The sequence below is a fragment of the Fusarium keratoplasticum genome, chromosome 3 (genome assembly GCF_025433545.1).
Source record: "Fusarium keratoplasticum isolate Fu6.1 chromosome 3, whole genome shotgun sequence".
NCBI classification, from domain to species: Eukaryota; Fungi; Ascomycota; class Sordariomycetes; order Hypocreales; family Nectriaceae; genus Fusarium; species Fusarium keratoplasticum.
Window position 1 is genome coordinate 5,498,897 of NC_070531.1, and position 17,344 is coordinate 5,516,240.

Genomic DNA, 17,344 nt, shown 5'->3' on the forward strand with positions numbered 1-17,344 from the left:
TGTTGAGTCAGATGAGTCGTCTCTCTTCCCCAGATACTGACAGTGCTAGACATGGGCTAGTTACTTCTAGTCAGTTTGTTACGGTAGTTTAGCACAGCCACTAATGACGTCTTTTCTTGTCTACCGTCTGCCCTATGAGGCTGGAATGTGTCAGGAGGAAATGGCGCATCTGTCACCTTAATCGCTCCAGTCTGTGCGCGCCGATCCGCATTATTTACCATTCTGGATTTATGAATAATGATCTCGTATATGATCCAATAATAAAATGGCCTCAGCGGCGTAGGAAACGCAAGGGATGGGCGCGAGAGAGGGACCAGAACTGGATATCTGGCCTACCACAGCGCCCAACACAGCACAGGCATCTCATCCAGATCCAGCAATGAGTATTTTATCCGTTTTTCAAACTTGAACAGGAAAATAATGCAATTATTTTCGCACGCGGCCTTTTCCTCCTACTGAGTGTACAAACAGTCCTATTTTGGGCTCATGATGCTGTTCATCAGAGGTGCCCACAAAGCGTCAGACTCGTAAACCCGCCATTTCCTAAGCATGAAGAACTTCTCTGTGGAAATACCAAAGCTTCATATGTGCCCTCACAGTTTTCATGAATCCCTTGTTTTTCTTTTACGTCCTTGCTGCTAATGCTGGGTGCATTTCTCCTCGTTCTTTCACCCCATCTTATAGTCACAGCCAATTAATATCAGCTTGAGGAGTGTTTTCGAGTTCGGACAATGATACAAAAGGAAAATCTTCGGCCGTCTTTTGTGGTTGGTCTTTTATATCTTTGCCTCTAAATGCTCTTATGGCCATCTGTGACAGAATCATAGGCTCACTCTTAGACAAAAGAGGACGATTGTCAACCTTGCGCACTGTCATCGCCAAGTAGATAGCCTCATCATAGTTCCCCATGCGCAACGGAGCGAGAATTGGAAACTAGCAGGAGACATGTGCTATCCCTTTATTTCGGATCGTCGCTATAGCCACCAATATCAGCTGCCAAGCTCACCCAGGCTGTATGTGAGATGAAATGCCGCAGAAGAGCTCAGTTGAAGCTTGGAGTGAGTCGCAAGGCAGATTTAGCGCCAACGGGGCCTATCCTTCGAGAGGTAAGGGTCTTCCATTTCAGTAGATGTATTAATTCATGTTGTGCCTGAGTTGACGTAGAGGGTCATCCTCATCTTCGATCTTCCTCTTTTAGCTCGCCTTTTTTCATCATGGAGGTCGCAATCGCTAATTATGGTATTGAACTGGCCTGGGAAGTCGACAAACTCGCGGGCTTTGGGCAAGATGAAGGAGTACATCAAAGAGCTGAATGAGGACAGCGCTGGAAGCTGGGACTCGGACAAGACGAAGAACCCGCGTAACCGTCGGCCTAGACTGCAACGCGTTGCTGATCTTGTCGGCATTTCCATTTCAATGGTTACCATGTGTGCATACTGACTTTCTTTTTCTTTCAAGTGCTAACAAGAGAAGCCTCAAGAGACAGACGCCCAAGGATCAAAACATCCCAATCGTCGCCCAGCTCTTTATATTTCGAGACCAGCTGAGGGCCGACAACGTAAAGATGTTTCAGCCCGTTATCTCGAATCTCATCGGCCGTGCAGAGCCAGTCTGCGATGACGTTGACATATGGCTGCCTCCAGCACAGTCCGACCAAATCACCAGGATCACAGGACGCACCCACATCTCGAAAGCGCTGGTATCAGACTCCTCGCTACATGAAAGCAACTTTTTCTTTGAAGCTTTGGTTAGTGAGGCCGCTTGTTGGCCCTTTGATGCCCCTCCTTGAGCAATGGCAATTAACAACCATGCGCAGGGTGACCGCTTCTTGATCCATCAAATGTTGCCCGCCTGCAAGATCTATGAACTCGTTCAACATGCTGATCTCGACGTTCCCACAGTCAGTGTCAAAGAGCCATTTTACCGCAAAAGTTTATTTCCACAAACGCCCGCCCCTTCTCCAAACGCCACGGCTCCCCCGCTTTCGCGACAAGATCAAGTTTAGAAAGTACCACTCACTTGACCAAAGAGGGCTGTGTTGATGTAAACAAGTTGTGGTAGAGAACTTAATTGTGTAAAACAGAAGAGAAGACAAGGAAAAAATAGAATACGGTCTCTTTTTTTATAATCTGGTGACCTCTCGGTTTCGCCCTGTGTTCTGTTTCAACGTGATGCTATGTTTTTCTTCGGAGATTTAAAAAGTCTTGTTTAGCTCCCGTGTCTAGACCAGAGCCTTAAACATAGCCGGGGTGTCAGGGAAGAGAAAAAGGCAGGCTTCCTAGATTATTAATTATTACTATCTACATTCATATTTAACTTCATTAGCAGAGTGTCTTTTTTCTTATCTCATTAACCTCGTTCTCTAGCTTCCATGGACGCAAACGTCCCCTACCCTGCAACAACACGACTCTCCCGCTTGCTTGCTAATTCCGACTTCAGCTGACGGATACGAGCCTTATTTCCGCTTATGGCTTAGTTGGTGACGTAGATCGGCGCTAACCGAGCTAAATGTGGAGACAATACGGGAAATGAGCTGTCACGGCTCCGGTTAATCTATTCATCCGCTCTCGTATTCATCCTGACTTTACATTCCCCTCGCTCTCGATCTTATCACCATCAATCGAACGTTGGATGGCCCAAGACTCTTCTTGTCGTTTTCGCCTTGCGCTTCATCGATAGGCACAAGGTCCGACACGCCCACGCTCGTTCCGCCGTATCCGATCATCGATTCGAGCTGATGAGCCCCGTTGCTGAAGCGCGCGCTTAGAGCGAGCATCACCAACTCGAGCAAACAACGTCGACGCCGATCACGATCCTGCTCCCGACATTCGCTTGCAACCGACTATCGAGCAACTCCCTTCCTTCGAGACCAACGACCGCCAAGATGAGACCGTTCATGACGTTGCTGGCCTTGCTCCTCTCGGCTGTCACCTCTGTGACGGCCGAGAGGATCCTGTCCTCCAATTCGTTGAACAGCTGTCAGCGCCAATCACTCTTTACCGCGAGTCTCTTCAAAGTCACTATTACACCCAACAACTCTATGGCCACCGTCGACCTCTCCGCCTCGGCCTCGGTAGAAGGATACGTCATCTTTGACGTTTCTCTCGATGTTTACGGTTACCGATTCTTCCACGACAAGTTCGACCCTTGCAACGGCGAACTCAAGCTGTCCCAGATGTGCCCTATGACGCCCGGAAACATCGACTCGAAGTTCAATTTTGATCTTGGCGATACCCTGGACCGTATCCCGGGAATTGCCTACGGCATTCCTGATCTGGACGCTACCATTCGCGCCTTTATCAACTTGACTGATACTGGCGAGAGTGTTGCTTGTGTAGAGGCTGACTTCGGTACGGGCAAGACGGTTGAACAGATCTCGGTGAAGTGGGTTACTGCCATCATCATTGGACTTGGTCTTGTTTCGTCTGCCGTCACCTCCCTCCTCGGCTATGGCAATGCGGCCGCGCATTTGGCTGCCAACACACTCTCTCTGTTTAGCTATTTCCAGGCGCAGGCCATCGTCGGCTTGACCGGTATCCATATGCCCCCGATCGTGGAGGCCTGGACGCAGAACTTCCAGTGGACCATGGGTATCATCAAGATGAGCTGGATGCAAGACATCTTTACGTGGTATCAGCGAGCCACTGGAGGTGCCCCCGCCAGTATCTTTCACTTCCTCGGGTCAGCCTCTGTCCAGGTTGCAAAGCGTTCTCTTGACGCCGTCGTGCCCCGAAGCGTCATGCATCACGCAGCTCGTGGTATCGATGGCCTTGTCAAGAGGGGCAACATTGAACTCGCTAGCGGATCCTACATTGTGTATGGCATGCAGCGCGTTGCTTTCCGCTCCAAGATTGAGACGACCAATCTCTTCCTGACCAGCCTCGTCTTCTTCATTTTGACTCTTGTCTTTGCGACCATCATTGTCGTCCTCTGCAAGTTTGCGCTTGACTTGTGTGTCAAGCAGGCCTGGGTCAAGCGTGATCGCTTCCTCGAGTTCCGAACCGAATGGCGAACCATCCTCAAGGGCATCCTTCTCCGTCTCATTTACATGGGCTTTCCTGGAATTACCATCCTTTCTGTCTGGGAGTTTACTCAGGCCGACTCTCCTGCCCTTGTTCTCCTTGCCGTGTTCTACTTCCTCGGCATGCTCCTCATCCTCGTCACCGCTGCCTTCACTATCATCCGTCTCGCTGCGTTCAAGAACCCGACCTACAGCCTTTTTGCCGACTCGAGTGTCTTGAACAAGTGGGGATTCCTCTACATCCAGTTCCGTGCCTCGGGCTACTACTTTATCGTCCCTCTCATCGCCTACATCTTGGTCAAGGGCTTCTTCATTGCCCTCGGCCAGCACAATGGCGATCTGCAGGCCATCGCCCTCGTCGTCATTGAGGCGGCTCCTATGATCACGAGCACTGTTATGCTGCCCTACATGGACAAGAGCACCAACTCGCTGAACATCGCCATCTACGTCCTCAACTTCCTCAACGCCATCTGCCTTGTTCTTCTCACCAACGTTTTTGGAATGCCGGCTATGGGCCCCTCTGTCACTGGTGTTATTCTGGTCTTGTTCAATGCCGCCTTCTCGTTGATCTTGCTGCTCATGACCATCATCTCGAGTGCCATGGTCTTCTGGCAGAAGAACCCAGACTCCCGATTCCCCTTTATGGCTGATGACCGAGCATCGTTCATGAAGTCTCAGACTCAGGTTGACACTCTCACTGAGTTGGATGCCCTCGCTGCCACAGCTCGCCTTGATAGGGTGCCCATGCGTTCGTCAGAGGACTTGACACCTCCTCGATTCCCCGCTGATGACATACCTTCGACTTCCTCCGTGCGATCGGAGAGCCCGTCGAAGCCTCTCAAGCAGGTTTGAGAGAAGCATCATTGTCAGCAGAGTCTGACCTCTTTTCACCAACTACGCTATAAAGTATGTGGCCCGAAGCGGAGCTACGCTGTGGCACCACTGACCGACCGTCGATCTAGAATACGGACCGGAATACGGCACGACCATCTACATGACATTTTGTATTCCACATAGAGGAAACGGAGTGAATGGAACGGACTAGTATGCAGTAATGAATATGTTCCAGAGGTATCTACCAACCTCTCAAGATATGTCTTGTTCCCTCGTCAATGTCAACGGAGTGTGGTTTGTTGCCTCGTCAACTGGCACTCATTGCCAAGTACCTTGGCGTGCCTCACCATTACCACTTGAACCCATCCGCTTTGAGATCGTTGACCACGTCCTTGGCCACAAGCCTCTCAATGGCGACACCGGGATGGTAACCATCCATCCACAGCTAGTTCATCGTCAGCATTCTCTCGCTTAATGTGATTGCTGTGACTTACACAAGACACTCCGTCTGGGTTAATGCAGAGTGCATCAGGCGCACCATAGGCCGTAGGGTTCTTGACTGCCTTGTTGAATGCGCGTGATGTGTCGACAAGTGTGATTTTTGCTTGACGGTTGGTCTTCTTGAACGCGCGGAGCTTGGAAGTTATGTGCCCGTTAAAGAGCGCGATGGCAGATATGAGACGAGAGGTGTTTTCCTCCCCTTGGTTAAGCATGGTCGGCGTCAAGTTGGTTGCTTATCAGGGTGTTAGATGAGCAGCTAGTACTTTGAGTTGATTACTTACGTGGGACACTCAACAACACGAATCTGCGTAGTCCAGAGTCATAGAGCACCTGAAGCAGCTCAAAGTACCTCGCCACTGAAGCTTCCATAATGTCAGTTACGTTTGGCGCCCAATGGCTGTTTCCTACGTCATTAACTCCCATCCAGACACCTGCGAGAGTATTCGAGGCTTTCCAAGGTGCATAGTCTGGTCGCTTAGCCAAGTTGTTGACGAATAGATCTACCTGATCCTCCATGCTGTGGACCGTCGGCAGATAAGGCGTGACAATGTCGGCATCAACAGTTGCTCCCCCATATGCAAAGTTGTATGCCAAGACGAGCGAGCTGTTTACTTCAGCTGCCATGCTACCGACCCAGTTGACACCGCCTGACGCTGTCCATCCTGGGAAGGGTGGGTTTCCTAGGGGGTTTGAGGATGATGGCTTTTCGCCGCTGATGTCAAAGCCTGTTTGGGAATATGAATCACCGCTGGAAACAGTCAGTCTATTGGAGAAACATGGCTCTTGGAGACGGACAAGGTGATCAGGTATTTGGACGAGGCAGCCAGGGCAGGGCTGGCAAGAATAAGAGCCGAAGCGGCGAGGAACACTTTGGTAGCCATGTTGTGGGATTGAATGAACCGATAGAATGAACCTGGTTGATCAGTTCCACTATGAGCCCGGCCGACGAGATATATAACAGCTACAGGCCTTTATTTAAAACTGCCGAGACACTCAGACAAGGCCATTGCAACGATGCAAATCTATCCACCAATGTTATCTCGAGCCATGACCAAAACGTACTGGGCGGGGATATGTCCAGGAGTCCGGATAAACGTAAACTTGATGATGCTGCGCCAAGAGATGGGGTAAAGGTCAAAAACAGATTCCAAGACCGACAGCTGCTCAATCTAGTTTTTCCGCCGTTATTCAACTGACGAAATATCATGACGGATCGACCCAATGAAGCCATGGATGAACAAGTTCCGTCTTTTAAGCATTGTCGGCTGATATATCCGGTCACGATACCCCTTCCCTGGCGGCCCGAACACCCGATGCAACTCTAATTAAGCAGAGACCGGCAATTCCCAATTAGTAGCGGAACGTGCTTCTCCATGTCGATCAAGGAAAAACACCCCGAGCTAGGCAAGGTCTAAACGGAACAACGGACGAGACTCCAATCCTTGCTATTGACAAGATGGGGTATAAATGCCTCAGGGAAGCGTTTGCTGCAGGAACAGGTCGCTGGATCTGTACAGTCGCAGAAATGAAACTGAATATCGCCTTGTTTCTTACCCTTTCAGCGGGCCTTTTGGGCGCTGAGGCCCGTCCGAAGGGTCCTAAAAAGGACTTTGTTACTGTCAAGGGTGACAGGTTTCAGCTGAATGGCAAGGACTTTTACTTTGCTGGGAGCAACGCTTACTACCTCCCCTTCCAGGATGTAAGTTGACTACTCCAATTGATGCATCTTTCTAACAAGCCATAGGACGAAAAGGATGCGTTGCGCGGCCTTACAGCTGCCAAAAAGGCAGGCCTGAACGTCATGCGTACCTGGGGCTTCAACGACAGAAATGCCACGACTGATCCAAACGGTCTTCCCAAGTACGGAGGAGAAGGCGCAGGTGACACAAGCGTCTACTTTCAGACTTGGGAGAATGGCAAGTCCAAGATCAATGTCGAGCGGTTTGACAGGGTGGTCAATGCTGCGTCCAAGGCTGGGATCAAGCTTATTGTGGCTTTGACGAATAATTGGGCTGATTATGGTGGTATGGATGTTTATACTGTCAACCTTGGGGGAAAGTATCATGATGATGTGAGTACAGCTGTTTTAACATTGAAGCCATGCTAATGAGGTTATAGTTCTACCGAGTGCCCAAGATCAAGAACGCTTACAAGCGCTACGTCAAGGCCATGGTGAACCGATACAAGAACTCGCCTGCAATCATGGCCTGGGAATTGGCCAACGAACCTCGCTGCGGCGCTGATGGAGTCCGCAACCTTCCACGGAGCGACAACTGCACACCCAAGCTTCTTTCCGACTGGGTCGAGGAGATGAGCGCCTACGTCAAGAGTCTCGACCCAGATCATCTCGTCACTTGGGGTGGTGAAGGTGGCTTTAACCGCGAGTCAGATGATTGGGCTTATAACGGTAGTGACGGCGGTGACTTTGATCACGAAATTGCTCTTCCCAATATCGACTTTGGCGTGTTCCACACTTATCCTGACTGGTGGTCAAAGACTGTCAGCTGGTCTAACCAATGGATCATCGACCACGCCAAATCCGGCGCCAAAGTTGGCAAGCCCGTCGTCCACGAAGAATACGGCTGGTTGACACCCGAGGCCCGCAAGGAGTATCTCGATACTACACGACCAGAGACGAGATTAGAAGTTATCGGAAAGTGGCAAAAGATCCAAGTGGAAACGAAGATGCCGGATATGTACTGGCAATTTGGCTATGGTGGCTTTTCATACGGGAAGAACCATAACGATGGATTCACGATTTATCTTGAAGACAAGGAAGCGAAGCAGTTGGTGTATAAGCATGCCAAGGAGATGAATAAGCTTAACAAGAGGTGAGGCCTCGTGGGGACATCTCCCTTGGAGGTGTTTGTGTGGGCTAGATATATACAGCTGCCAGCGCTCCTAGAAGAATCCAAACATCTGGTCGGTTGATTGCGGCGAATCCTTCTACCGTGGTGACACTTGCTGTTGGGGTGGTGGCTGAGGAGACATCGGAAGAAGCTGTTGAGTCGACTTGCTGTTTGTTTTGGAAACCAGCAGTCTCAGTTGAAGAAGTCGTCTCAGTTGATGTGCCAGTCGATGCGTCAGTTGAAGTCGTCGCCTTGGTCGAAGTCTTGGACTTGGTCGCAGACTTGTCCGTCTCATCCAACTCAATACTGCCGTAATCTCCCGTCTGATCTCCATAAGTGTAACTCCCAGCCGGGTTAAAGTTCTCAATCTTGACGCTCTCAACAATCATAGTGAAAGGCGCATCACTATAGTCCGTCTCTCCACCAGCCCAAGTAATAGTTCCCTCAGCATTATCGGAATCGCCTCCAGCCCAGATGCCGAGCTTGATGCGCATGGGTGTCTGGGGGTAGTTTTCGCCTCCGAGGGCGTCGGCGTAGTTGAGGGTTCGGACTGCGGTGCCGTCGATATACCAGACGCAGGTTTCTTTCGTCCAGTAGATAGTGTAGTTGTGAGAAGCGGTTTGGGAGCCGGCGGCTGCGAATGTTTCGCTGCGTGTGTCGGAGGTGCTGTTGCCTTTGCCGTAGTAGTTGGTTTGGACTTCCTCGGAGCTACCACCAAGCCATTCCCAGTCGCTTTGGTTGTCCAGTTAATACAAGCAGATAGGTATTTCCGAGGGCTACTTACACTTCATCAAGAACATCTGAGAGGAGAACAGCAGATGAAACAATTCCGGTGCCAGAAGCCGCCTTCAAATGGACCTCAAGACGACCGAAGAATATGTACCAGTTGGTCTGGATAGTAGGAGCATCGCCCTTTTTGTTGATGGTAAACTCGGCACCTTTCGAGGTGTATTCGACGTCTCCGGAGCCAATGGATTCCCAGCTGTCATCGTCGGCGCCCTTGGTGAAGTCGACAGAGTAGGTTGAGGAAGAGAGGGCTTCGTCCGCGGAACACGAGCCTGGAAACAATTAGTTAAAGTGTTTTTCGGGGTTGACCCGTGAAAATACTCTTCTCCATGGGATTGCAATCGCTGTAAGTCTGAGCAGTAGCCGAGGCGATGAGGCCCGCTGCGAGGGCAACTGCAGATCGCCCCAAATGCATGGTTAGTGAACGGAAAAGTAACTGAAAGAAGTATAGATAGTAATAATGGTGCTAAAGAGTGTTTTAAGAAATTAACAAAAGAGTGTATTAGCAGGGAAACCACTTCCACGACGAGATTAAAGAGAGAAAAGTGACCGGAAAGTGGGAGACAAAACGGATCCAAGCTGAAAGTAAACTTTTTCATCCTCCCTCGCGTCGATCTGAGTAAAATGGACCTGATATCGGCAAATCGGCGAGAGTACGTGGATGGTTGCGTCATTCAACTGGAGAAGATAGTGGAGTTGACGCGTGTTGGGTGGAACCATTTCCCCTGAAAATCAAGAGGCTGATAGCATGGGTGCTCGTATAAAGAGTACGCGGTTCGTCTTGTTTTTAGATGGAAGGGAAGAATAGATGCTTACTCAGGGACTGAAATAGAGGTGAGTGTAAATATCTTTGTAAGTGCATCACTTAAATTGGACAACATCTCAAACCATTCGCTTGGTCGTATCCTGCCCCATTGTCGTGATAGAGGCATGACTAAGCGGAAGTTATAAACGATCTGCTTGCTAATGCTGTTCTACTTATAGCCAACAGTAGATTGAAGCGGAGGCTGTTCTTGGCGGCCTCTTGTGTCGTAAGAAGATTTAGTGCCAACAGAGTGCTTGCGCCGGACTTGAGATCCAGGCTGTTACAGGCTCCTGTAATCTTGATGCAACTATAAAACTTTACGGACCTCAAGCCAGCATTTGAGTTTTCAAACCTGATGCGACGTATAATTCTATTCTCAGTCTGGAGGGCGGATGAGATGGCTATGCAGTTCGGGTCCGTCACAAGCAGCCTTGTTCGATACCACCCGTCTACCTTCTTTAAAAGGCTGGTGATGGAATCATGCCCGTCTCAGCCACATACTGATCCCAGAACAATACCAACTTGTCCAAAACCTCCGAGTTTGCATCGGCCACGTCACGCTGCTCACTTGGGTCTTCTGCCAAATTGAACAACTGCCATCTCTCGTTCTCCAACTTCGGATCCCACACGGCCTTCCAATTGCCTTGACGAATGGCTCTGTGGCCAAAGAGTTCCCAGCCGTGAATGTGTGTGTCCTCTCCGTGTATAGATACATCATCTGCTTTCTTTGAAGCGAGGTGTGGTACCCAAGTCTTGCCACGAGGAAGTGCAACTTCGCGGCCGCGGTATGTCTTTCCGGGATGTTCAAGTCCCGCTAGCTCGAGGATCGTGGGTAACGTGTCCATGACAGTAACAAACGAGTTGCTAATGCTGCCTGCTTGTGGCTGTAGGGGAGGATAGCGAACAATGCAGGGGCATCTGGTTCCACCTTCGAACGTCGTACCTTTGACGCCCCTGCTTGGAGCAGTGCCAGCATTTGCCCAGCGTGGGCCGTACCAGATGAACGAATCTTCGTTACCGAGATTTTCTGTGCTGTTGTCGTAGTACTTTTCGATGATATTTGCCATCGTGCTCGGGCCGCCCATAATCTGCAACACAACTATTAAACTGGCAAATAAGCTGATGAGGTATCAGAACTTACCGGCAGAGCCTCCATGGCTGCGCCCTCGGCGCCGTTATCTGACATGAAGAGGATAAAAGTGTTATCCAACTCTCCGCTCTGCTTCAAGTACTCCACAACTCGTCCAATATTTTCGTCGATCTGTTCAACCATGGCAGCGTAAATCTCCATCGTCTTAGCCGATCGTTTCTTGTCGTCGGGCGAGAGGTCATTCCACTCTGGAGTCATGGCGCTTGCGACAGGAGGAGGTACCTTGGCGTCCTTGTGGGCGAGGCCGAGTTCTTTTAGTCGCGCAAGACGTCTCTGGGTGAGCGCATCGGGGCCGTCATCGTACATGCCAGCTACCGCACAAAACTTTCAGTATACCGCTACAGAGGAGCTAGGGATGGGTAGAGGTTCACGTACCATACTTTGCGATCCTCTCTTTAGAGGCTTGAAGCGGCCAATGAGGGGCTGTAAAGGGTAAACAGGCAAAGAAGGGCTGGTTCTTTTCTTCTTCTGACCGAGCTGTGAAAAAGTTCAACAGCTTATCGGTAAAACTGATAGTGGAGAAGAAATTCTCAGGCAAGTCTGTTCTGCGATTGAGGAACTTGTCACCCTCCATCCAATGCCCATCAGTACACAAGGCACAGAACCAGCTATCAGCATCATCCAGCTGTGGTTCGTAGGCATGGTGATTGCCTGAGCCCGGCAGGAAGGTAAAGTTCTTCTTGAAGCCACGAGAACAAGGAGCAAACTCCTTGGTCAACCCAAGATGCCACTTGCCCGACAGAACGGTAAAGTATCCGCCGTCAGACAAGATCTCGGGCAGGGCTGCAACACGATGGTTTAGATAACCCTCGTAGCCTGGTTGACCTTTGAAGTAGTCCTTGCGCATCTGCATATGCTCCCACATGCATCCGAGTCCGGCAATATGGTTGTCCGTGCCGGAGAAGAGCATGGAGCGGGTTGGGGAGCAGGCCGAGGCTGTGTGGAAGTTTGTCATACGGAGGCCCTCTCGGGCGAGGGCGTCAAGAGCCGGTGTGTTGATCTCGGAGCCATATGGACTTGTGTCGCTGAATCCTAGGTCATCGGCGATGATGATGAGGAAGTTGGGGCGTTTTTGGGACATGGTTTTGTTGAGAGAGGGTTGATGGTGTGAACAAGTTGGATCATGTCAGGTCGGCCCTCGGGTCTGGGAAGAAGAGTTAAAGACATCGAGGGAGAGCTTCTCGGGAGAAATGAAGACGAGGAAGGTTATTGTTCCCCGTTTCGACGGATGGTTAGAGATGCCGCTTTTGGAGCCAGCTGAAAAGAAAGTCTGGGACTCAGGTGACAACTTGCAACCGAAGCTGAGGGATGATGCATTCTCGGTTAGGTCAACAACGTGGTCTGGGGAAATAGAGTAAAATAGCTAGGATTCGAAATAACGCGTGGTGAATGCTAGTTCCTGACTGGCCGACTCTCATAGGGAGGAGTGCTGAGGCGACGGACACCGACAGATAGACGGAGCGGGAGGACGGAGCGGAAGAACGGAGTTAAGACGACAGACTGAATGCGAAAGAAAGCAGCCAATCATCTCACTGCGGGGAAATGCAACGATCTGCACTCGAGGGGAGTGAGGTCTCGTGGCACCCCCAGCTTTCAAGGTCGCGATGAGGCAAGATGCCTTCAGATGACGAGCAAGCTAGTGATACCCTGAACATCACTCTATTCCATGTCACCCGTCTATGTTTTTGCTTCATCGTGGGTGCACTTGGAGAACATGCCGTCCCCAACCCCACAACCTATCCCCAAAGCCCCTACCGAAAAGAGGTTAGATCTGTCTAGCCATGTCAAGTTCGAGTTTTGTCCGAGTTTAAATATCATGACTTGAACCACCTCAAGTTGCAATTGTTAAGATCCAGCATCATTCGACTCTGGTTGACATTTCAGGGAACAACTGTTGCTCTCATTACACATCAGTTTCAACACCAACCACCCCCTGGGCCACTCCGGTATCATGGGTACTCCAAAATTGGCCCTGCCTTTCAAAGGATTGTTCAATGGAAGACTCTTCTTTACAGCCGCGATCCTCGCTCTATCTCAGTTCAACTTTAGCTTCGAGGGAAGTGCATTCACCAATATTCAAGCCATGGAGCACTTTACCCATCAGTTCGGCAAGACACAGCCGGATGGTTCCGTTGTTCTTGAGCCGCAATGGCTCTCCTTCTTCAACGGCTTCTCCATTGTCGGTTTTGCTTGCGGTAAGTCACAACTATTACTTGCAAGATGTGGCCATCTTCTAAGGCATGAGTTTAGGTGTGATTATTGGAAATCGACTCACCGACCGCTTCGGTCGACGCTTTACTGTTAGAGTCATGTGCATCTGGACCATAATCTGTACCACAGTTCTCCTCACGGCCCGCACCAGTGACCAGATGCTCGCAGGAAGAGCTCTGAACTACCTATACATCGGCATGGAGCTTGCTGTCATCCCACTGTATCAAGCCGAGATCACACCACTACAAGCCCGAGGAGCCATGGTTGCCTCGTATAATACCGCCTTGCTCACCGGTATGCTCGTAATGTCACTCGTCTGCTACGGAACAAGCGAGATTCCAAGCAAGACCAGTTATCTTCTGCCCATTGGTCTCTTCTATTGCATCCCTGCAATTGTTTTGGCATGCACCTTTTGGATGCCGGAGTCCCCACGCTGGCTTGTCCTGCGCGAGAGACATGAAGAGGCACTGGATGCGTTGAGGCTCTTTCGCGGAGGCAAGTTTTCCGAGGAGCAGATCCAGGAAGAGCTGGCTTCGATCCAAGCTGCTTGCGGGTCTCAGCATTACAAGCCAACCGAAGCAAGTTTTGCCAAGCGCTGGCTGCAAATCTGGAGCCGCAAGCATATCAAGCGTACGGGAATCGTCCTCGCCACAAACTTCTTCCTCCACGGCACAGGCAATGCCTTTGCGGGCATGTACGGGACTCTCTTCTTCAGGTCCATCGGCACCGTCAACCCCTTTGTCCTCTCGGTTGTCAACTCGATTGTGGCTCTCGTCGTTTCCATCATGACGCTGTTCTTGGTTGACATGATCGGTCGACGCCCTCTCTTGCTAGGCGGCTCATCTATCCAGGCCTCGGCGCTTCTGATCATGGGAGGCCTGGGAATGATCTCGAACCCCAGTGTCACTGTCAAGGGCGGCATCATTGCCACGATGATGATATTCGGTGCTGGATACTGTGCCTCATGGGGCCAGTTGTCGCACACTATTACCGCCGAGCTGCCCTCTGCCGAAGTCCGGGATCTCACATACGCGACTGGCTCGCTCCTTGCCATCTCCACGCAGGCCGCCATGACATTTGGCCTTCCTTATCTTCTGAACCCGCCTTACGCTGCTCTTGGACCTCGCGTTGGGTTCATCTTTGGGAGCCTGGCAGCTGTCTCGGTGGGCTTTGCATTTTTTTGTATGCCCGAGTGTCATGGCAAGAGTTTGGAGGAGATTGACACACTATTCAACAACAAGGTGCCTATTCGGAAGTTGAAAAAAACTCATGTTAATCTGCTGGAGCAGTCTAAAGTTGGGGAGGCTACGGTTGACCACAAGGAGTTCAAGGTTGCAGAGGAGGCGGTTTAGCATGGCCTCCGTACCCGAGTTCAGCTCATGGGACAAATCCTGGTCTTTAAACATAGTCATGTCGTTATTTGGGGGGTTATGTCATCGCCGACTGCATACAAGCTCGTTCAATTGACCCATTTGTTGCTTACAAGTACTCTGTGCCTGCACGCACAGCTAACGGGCATCTAGTTACATATGTCGTGATTCAGGGGGTTATGTCGTAATCGATTAAATACAAGCTAGTTCTATCGGCCCATTTTTTCGTTGAAAAGTGTGTATCTTGGGCCTGCATACCCAGCAAGACAAACGCTATCATCCAGGTCATGTTCTGTCAAGCAATTTCGTCACTAAGGTGCCGAGCCTCAGTTCCGAGAGTACTTTACTAGCCTGTTGCGATGCAAGTTGACCCCTCTTTGTCAACGGCTAACATTATTCATCCATTGGCTGTCCTGTTTTTCCCTCTTGTCTCCGCCATTCATCCACTTCTAACAAAATACATAGCGCCTCTAAGACAACTCATAAATGGCCCCAGACTCTTCGTTATCGTCAAATGCCCCAGCTCAGCCCAATCGCGATCGCCAGGCAATCCGCATCCCGTCGGACTTGGCCCTGATCCTTGATGACGCTGGCTCCACCCCGACCGGTTCCCAAGACGGGCCACGGGCTCAGAAGCGGTCCCGGACAACGACCGATTACACGCATAGAAAACGAGTGCCGGTAGCTTGTCAATTCTGCCGCCTTCGCAAGGTCAAGTGTGACAATGCTAGGCCCAGTTGTGGCTACTGTCTTCGCCAACACGCGCGATGCGTTTATGGAGAGAATGATTCGCCTCAGCCTCCTTCTCCGGTCAGCCAGGATGCCGAGAGTGAGGGCTCCGATCAAAAGATCCTTGCAAGACTTGACGAGATCAAAGACATGATTGGGCGGTTGCAGGCAGCGCCGTCAGCCGCATCTGGTACATGTTCGACAGCCTCACCACAGACGACATCCAATTATCAGGGTATATCACAAGGGGCTATTCAATCTCCTCCGATCGAGGCATCCAATTCTCAAGTATCAGGGGACTGTGCAAGACGTCTAAGGCTCAATACGTCTTTATTCATGGCCTTTCGATGCGAATCAATACTCAAGTGGCCAGTTTTGCGCGACATAGTGCCGGAAAAGGATGCCCAGCTTGACTCGTTTCTCCTTGTACCTGAACAGAGCGACGGTTCCTTTGGAGGAGACGGAGGCAACAGGCACAATGTTGAGATAACAGGCTTGCTTCAAGACGGGGGGCTCACGCGGTTGTGTCAAAGGTTCCTTACTCTGTTCCATCCTCGGAATCCAATCTTGGATGGTCAGCAGCTCATGAGGTTCGCAAAGATCGCCGACGAGGACGGTCTGCGATGGGATTCGGCTTCTTGTCTGGTAGTAAGTCAGCCATATCGTGTGTTCCTTTGACATGTGCTCAACCGGCATAGCTGTTATCATCTGCTCTGGGCGTCACCACTCAACCATGGAAGAAGCCACCAGAAACCCAATCGGATACACTACCGAGAGCTGGAGATGCGCGAGATACAGTCCCATTCTTTGAGAACAAGACAAACGCAGAAGCGTACTTTCTCGCAGCCAAAAAGAGACTCGGTCTTTTGGGCGATAGCTTGTTAGACATCCAGTGTCTCTTTCTGGCATTCATCTACGAAAAGACGTATTTTCGGCACCTACAAGCATGGTCCTATCTTCAACAGGCTGCCGCTAGGCTCCAGGTTCGGCTTCTCAAAACTGGCACCAGGCCATGGGCAACCTGTGCATCCTCTGGACCCAACGATCTCCATATCGAGCAAAGAGTTTTTTGGTCTTGTTTCAGAGCTGAGAGGTTCGTCACGAAAGGCATCATAGATGAACAGACCCTAACGTTAATGCCAGAGAATTTCTACTCGAGATAGACCTCCCGCCCAGCGGCTTGGGAGACTTGTCATATCCTGATCCCCTTCCAGAGCCACCACTCACGTTTGCTACCTTGGCTGCCGATGCCGAGACAAAGGGCTTGTCTCCAACTAACTACGACTCGCAATTTGAAGAGAGAGGGTGGTGTTATTACTTGGCCGAGATCTCCCTGAGGCGAACCATTGATGATACGCTTCAGCATCTCGCTGAAGGCGGAGAGGAGGCTTGGTTAAGCAACCCTTCCCAGCTCGTCCGCCAGTACCATGAGTTGGAGAAACAGAGATCAATATGGTAAGCAACTAGAGGCAAGGGTTATATGGTATGCTAACTAAAGACAGGCGTTTTCATCTGCCTGCTATCGTGCAATTCGACGATGAGCAAGTCCCCGACAACGAGTTCGCATTTGGTCTCCGCAGCCGCTTTCTCGAATGGAACGAACTCCTCCTACGTCCTATTCTCTACCACGTCCTCCACTTACCTTCTGATCAGATAGCACTTCCAGAATGCGTCGAGCTTGCAGAGAAGGCAGTTCATGGATGCGTACAGAAAATCCACGAGTATCAACACACCTTGCGGCACGGTGGCTCCTGGTTCATTACCCGTCGCATCTTTGGTTATGCTTGTCTCGTATTGGCGGCTGCGAGACAGCCTGAGCGCAGGATCAAGCTTCCACTAAGATGGGGGTCTGCCATACGGGTTGCTATTCAGACATTAAGGTTTTGGAGTCAAGACGCGGCGGATGTGAGACATATGACTTCAACCCTGGACATGATGTTTTCTAGAACGTGTTTATAAATATATACGTTATATACAACTTTTTCTGCAATATCTTATATTGTAATTTATTATACTCCTATGTTGTCCTCGTACAGTGAGTCTAACTAGGTCTGCTCGTGGTCACTCTATGTCTCCGTCATCACCCCC

The 17,344-nt window shown here is 50.5% G+C and overlaps 7 protein-coding genes across 7 annotated transcripts; 4 read left to right on the top strand and 3 right to left on the bottom strand.

Annotated features, from left to right (window-relative positions):
• Positions 1–2,884: 2,884 nt before the first annotated feature.
• On the top strand, positions 2,885–4,873 carry NCS57_00501500 (TRP-N domain-containing protein; the record flags this gene model as incomplete). Its single annotated transcript, XM_053054958.1, has 1 exon — positions 2,885–4,873. One exon carries the CDS (start codon positions 2,885–2,887, stop codon positions 4,871–4,873), a length of 1,989 nt encoding a protein of 662 aa, XP_052917118.1.
• Positions 4,874–5,204: 331 nt separating this feature from the next.
• Positions 5,205–6,237, bottom strand: NCS57_00501600 (uncharacterized protein; the record flags this gene model as incomplete). The annotated part of the gene is made up of 4 exons (XM_053054959.1): positions 5,205–5,300; positions 5,350–5,588; positions 5,638–6,104; positions 6,152–6,237. The coding sequence occupies 4 exons, from the start codon at positions 6,235–6,237 to the stop codon at positions 5,205–5,207; spliced, it is 888 nt and encodes a 295-aa protein (XP_052917119.1).
• Positions 6,238–6,881: 644 nt separating this feature from the next.
• NCS57_00501700 (Mannan endo-1,4-beta-mannosidase) lies at positions 6,882–8,191 on the top strand (the record flags this gene model as incomplete). Its single annotated transcript, XM_053054960.1, has 3 exons — positions 6,882–7,055; positions 7,101–7,427; positions 7,475–8,191. The coding sequence occupies 3 exons, from the start codon at positions 6,882–6,884 to the stop codon at positions 8,189–8,191; spliced, it is 1,218 nt and encodes a 405-aa protein (XP_052917120.1).
• Positions 8,192–8,231: 40 nt separating this feature from the next.
• NCS57_00501800 (Glycosidase) lies at positions 8,232–9,406 on the bottom strand (the record flags this gene model as incomplete). Its single annotated transcript, XM_053054961.1, has 3 exons — positions 8,232–8,937; positions 8,990–9,263; positions 9,313–9,406. 3 exons carry the CDS (start codon positions 9,404–9,406, stop codon positions 8,232–8,234), a joined length of 1,074 nt encoding a protein of 357 aa, XP_052917121.1.
• Positions 9,407–10,254: 848 nt separating this feature from the next.
• Positions 10,255–12,027, bottom strand: NCS57_00501900 (Sulfatase domain-containing protein; the record flags this gene model as incomplete). Its single annotated transcript, XM_053054962.1, has 3 exons — positions 10,255–10,884; positions 10,938–11,257; positions 11,322–12,027. The coding sequence occupies 3 exons, from the start codon at positions 12,025–12,027 to the stop codon at positions 10,255–10,257; spliced, it is 1,656 nt and encodes a 551-aa protein (XP_052917122.1).
• Positions 12,028–12,897: 870 nt separating this feature from the next.
• On the top strand, positions 12,898–14,509 carry NCS57_00502000 (MFS domain-containing protein; the record flags this gene model as incomplete). The annotated part of the gene is made up of 2 exons (XM_053054963.1): positions 12,898–13,141; positions 13,197–14,509. The coding sequence occupies 2 exons, from the start codon at positions 12,898–12,900 to the stop codon at positions 14,507–14,509; spliced, it is 1,557 nt and encodes a 518-aa protein (XP_052917123.1).
• A 1,332-nt stretch (positions 14,510–15,841) lies between these two features.
• NCS57_00502100 (Fungal-trans domain-containing protein) lies at positions 15,842–17,215 on the top strand (the record flags this gene model as incomplete). The annotated part of the gene is made up of 4 exons (XM_053054964.1): positions 15,842–15,904; positions 15,955–16,349; positions 16,400–16,711; positions 16,759–17,215. The coding sequence occupies 4 exons, from the start codon at positions 15,842–15,844 to the stop codon at positions 17,213–17,215; spliced, it is 1,227 nt and encodes a 408-aa protein (XP_052917124.1).
• Positions 17,216–17,344: the final 129 nt, after the last annotated feature.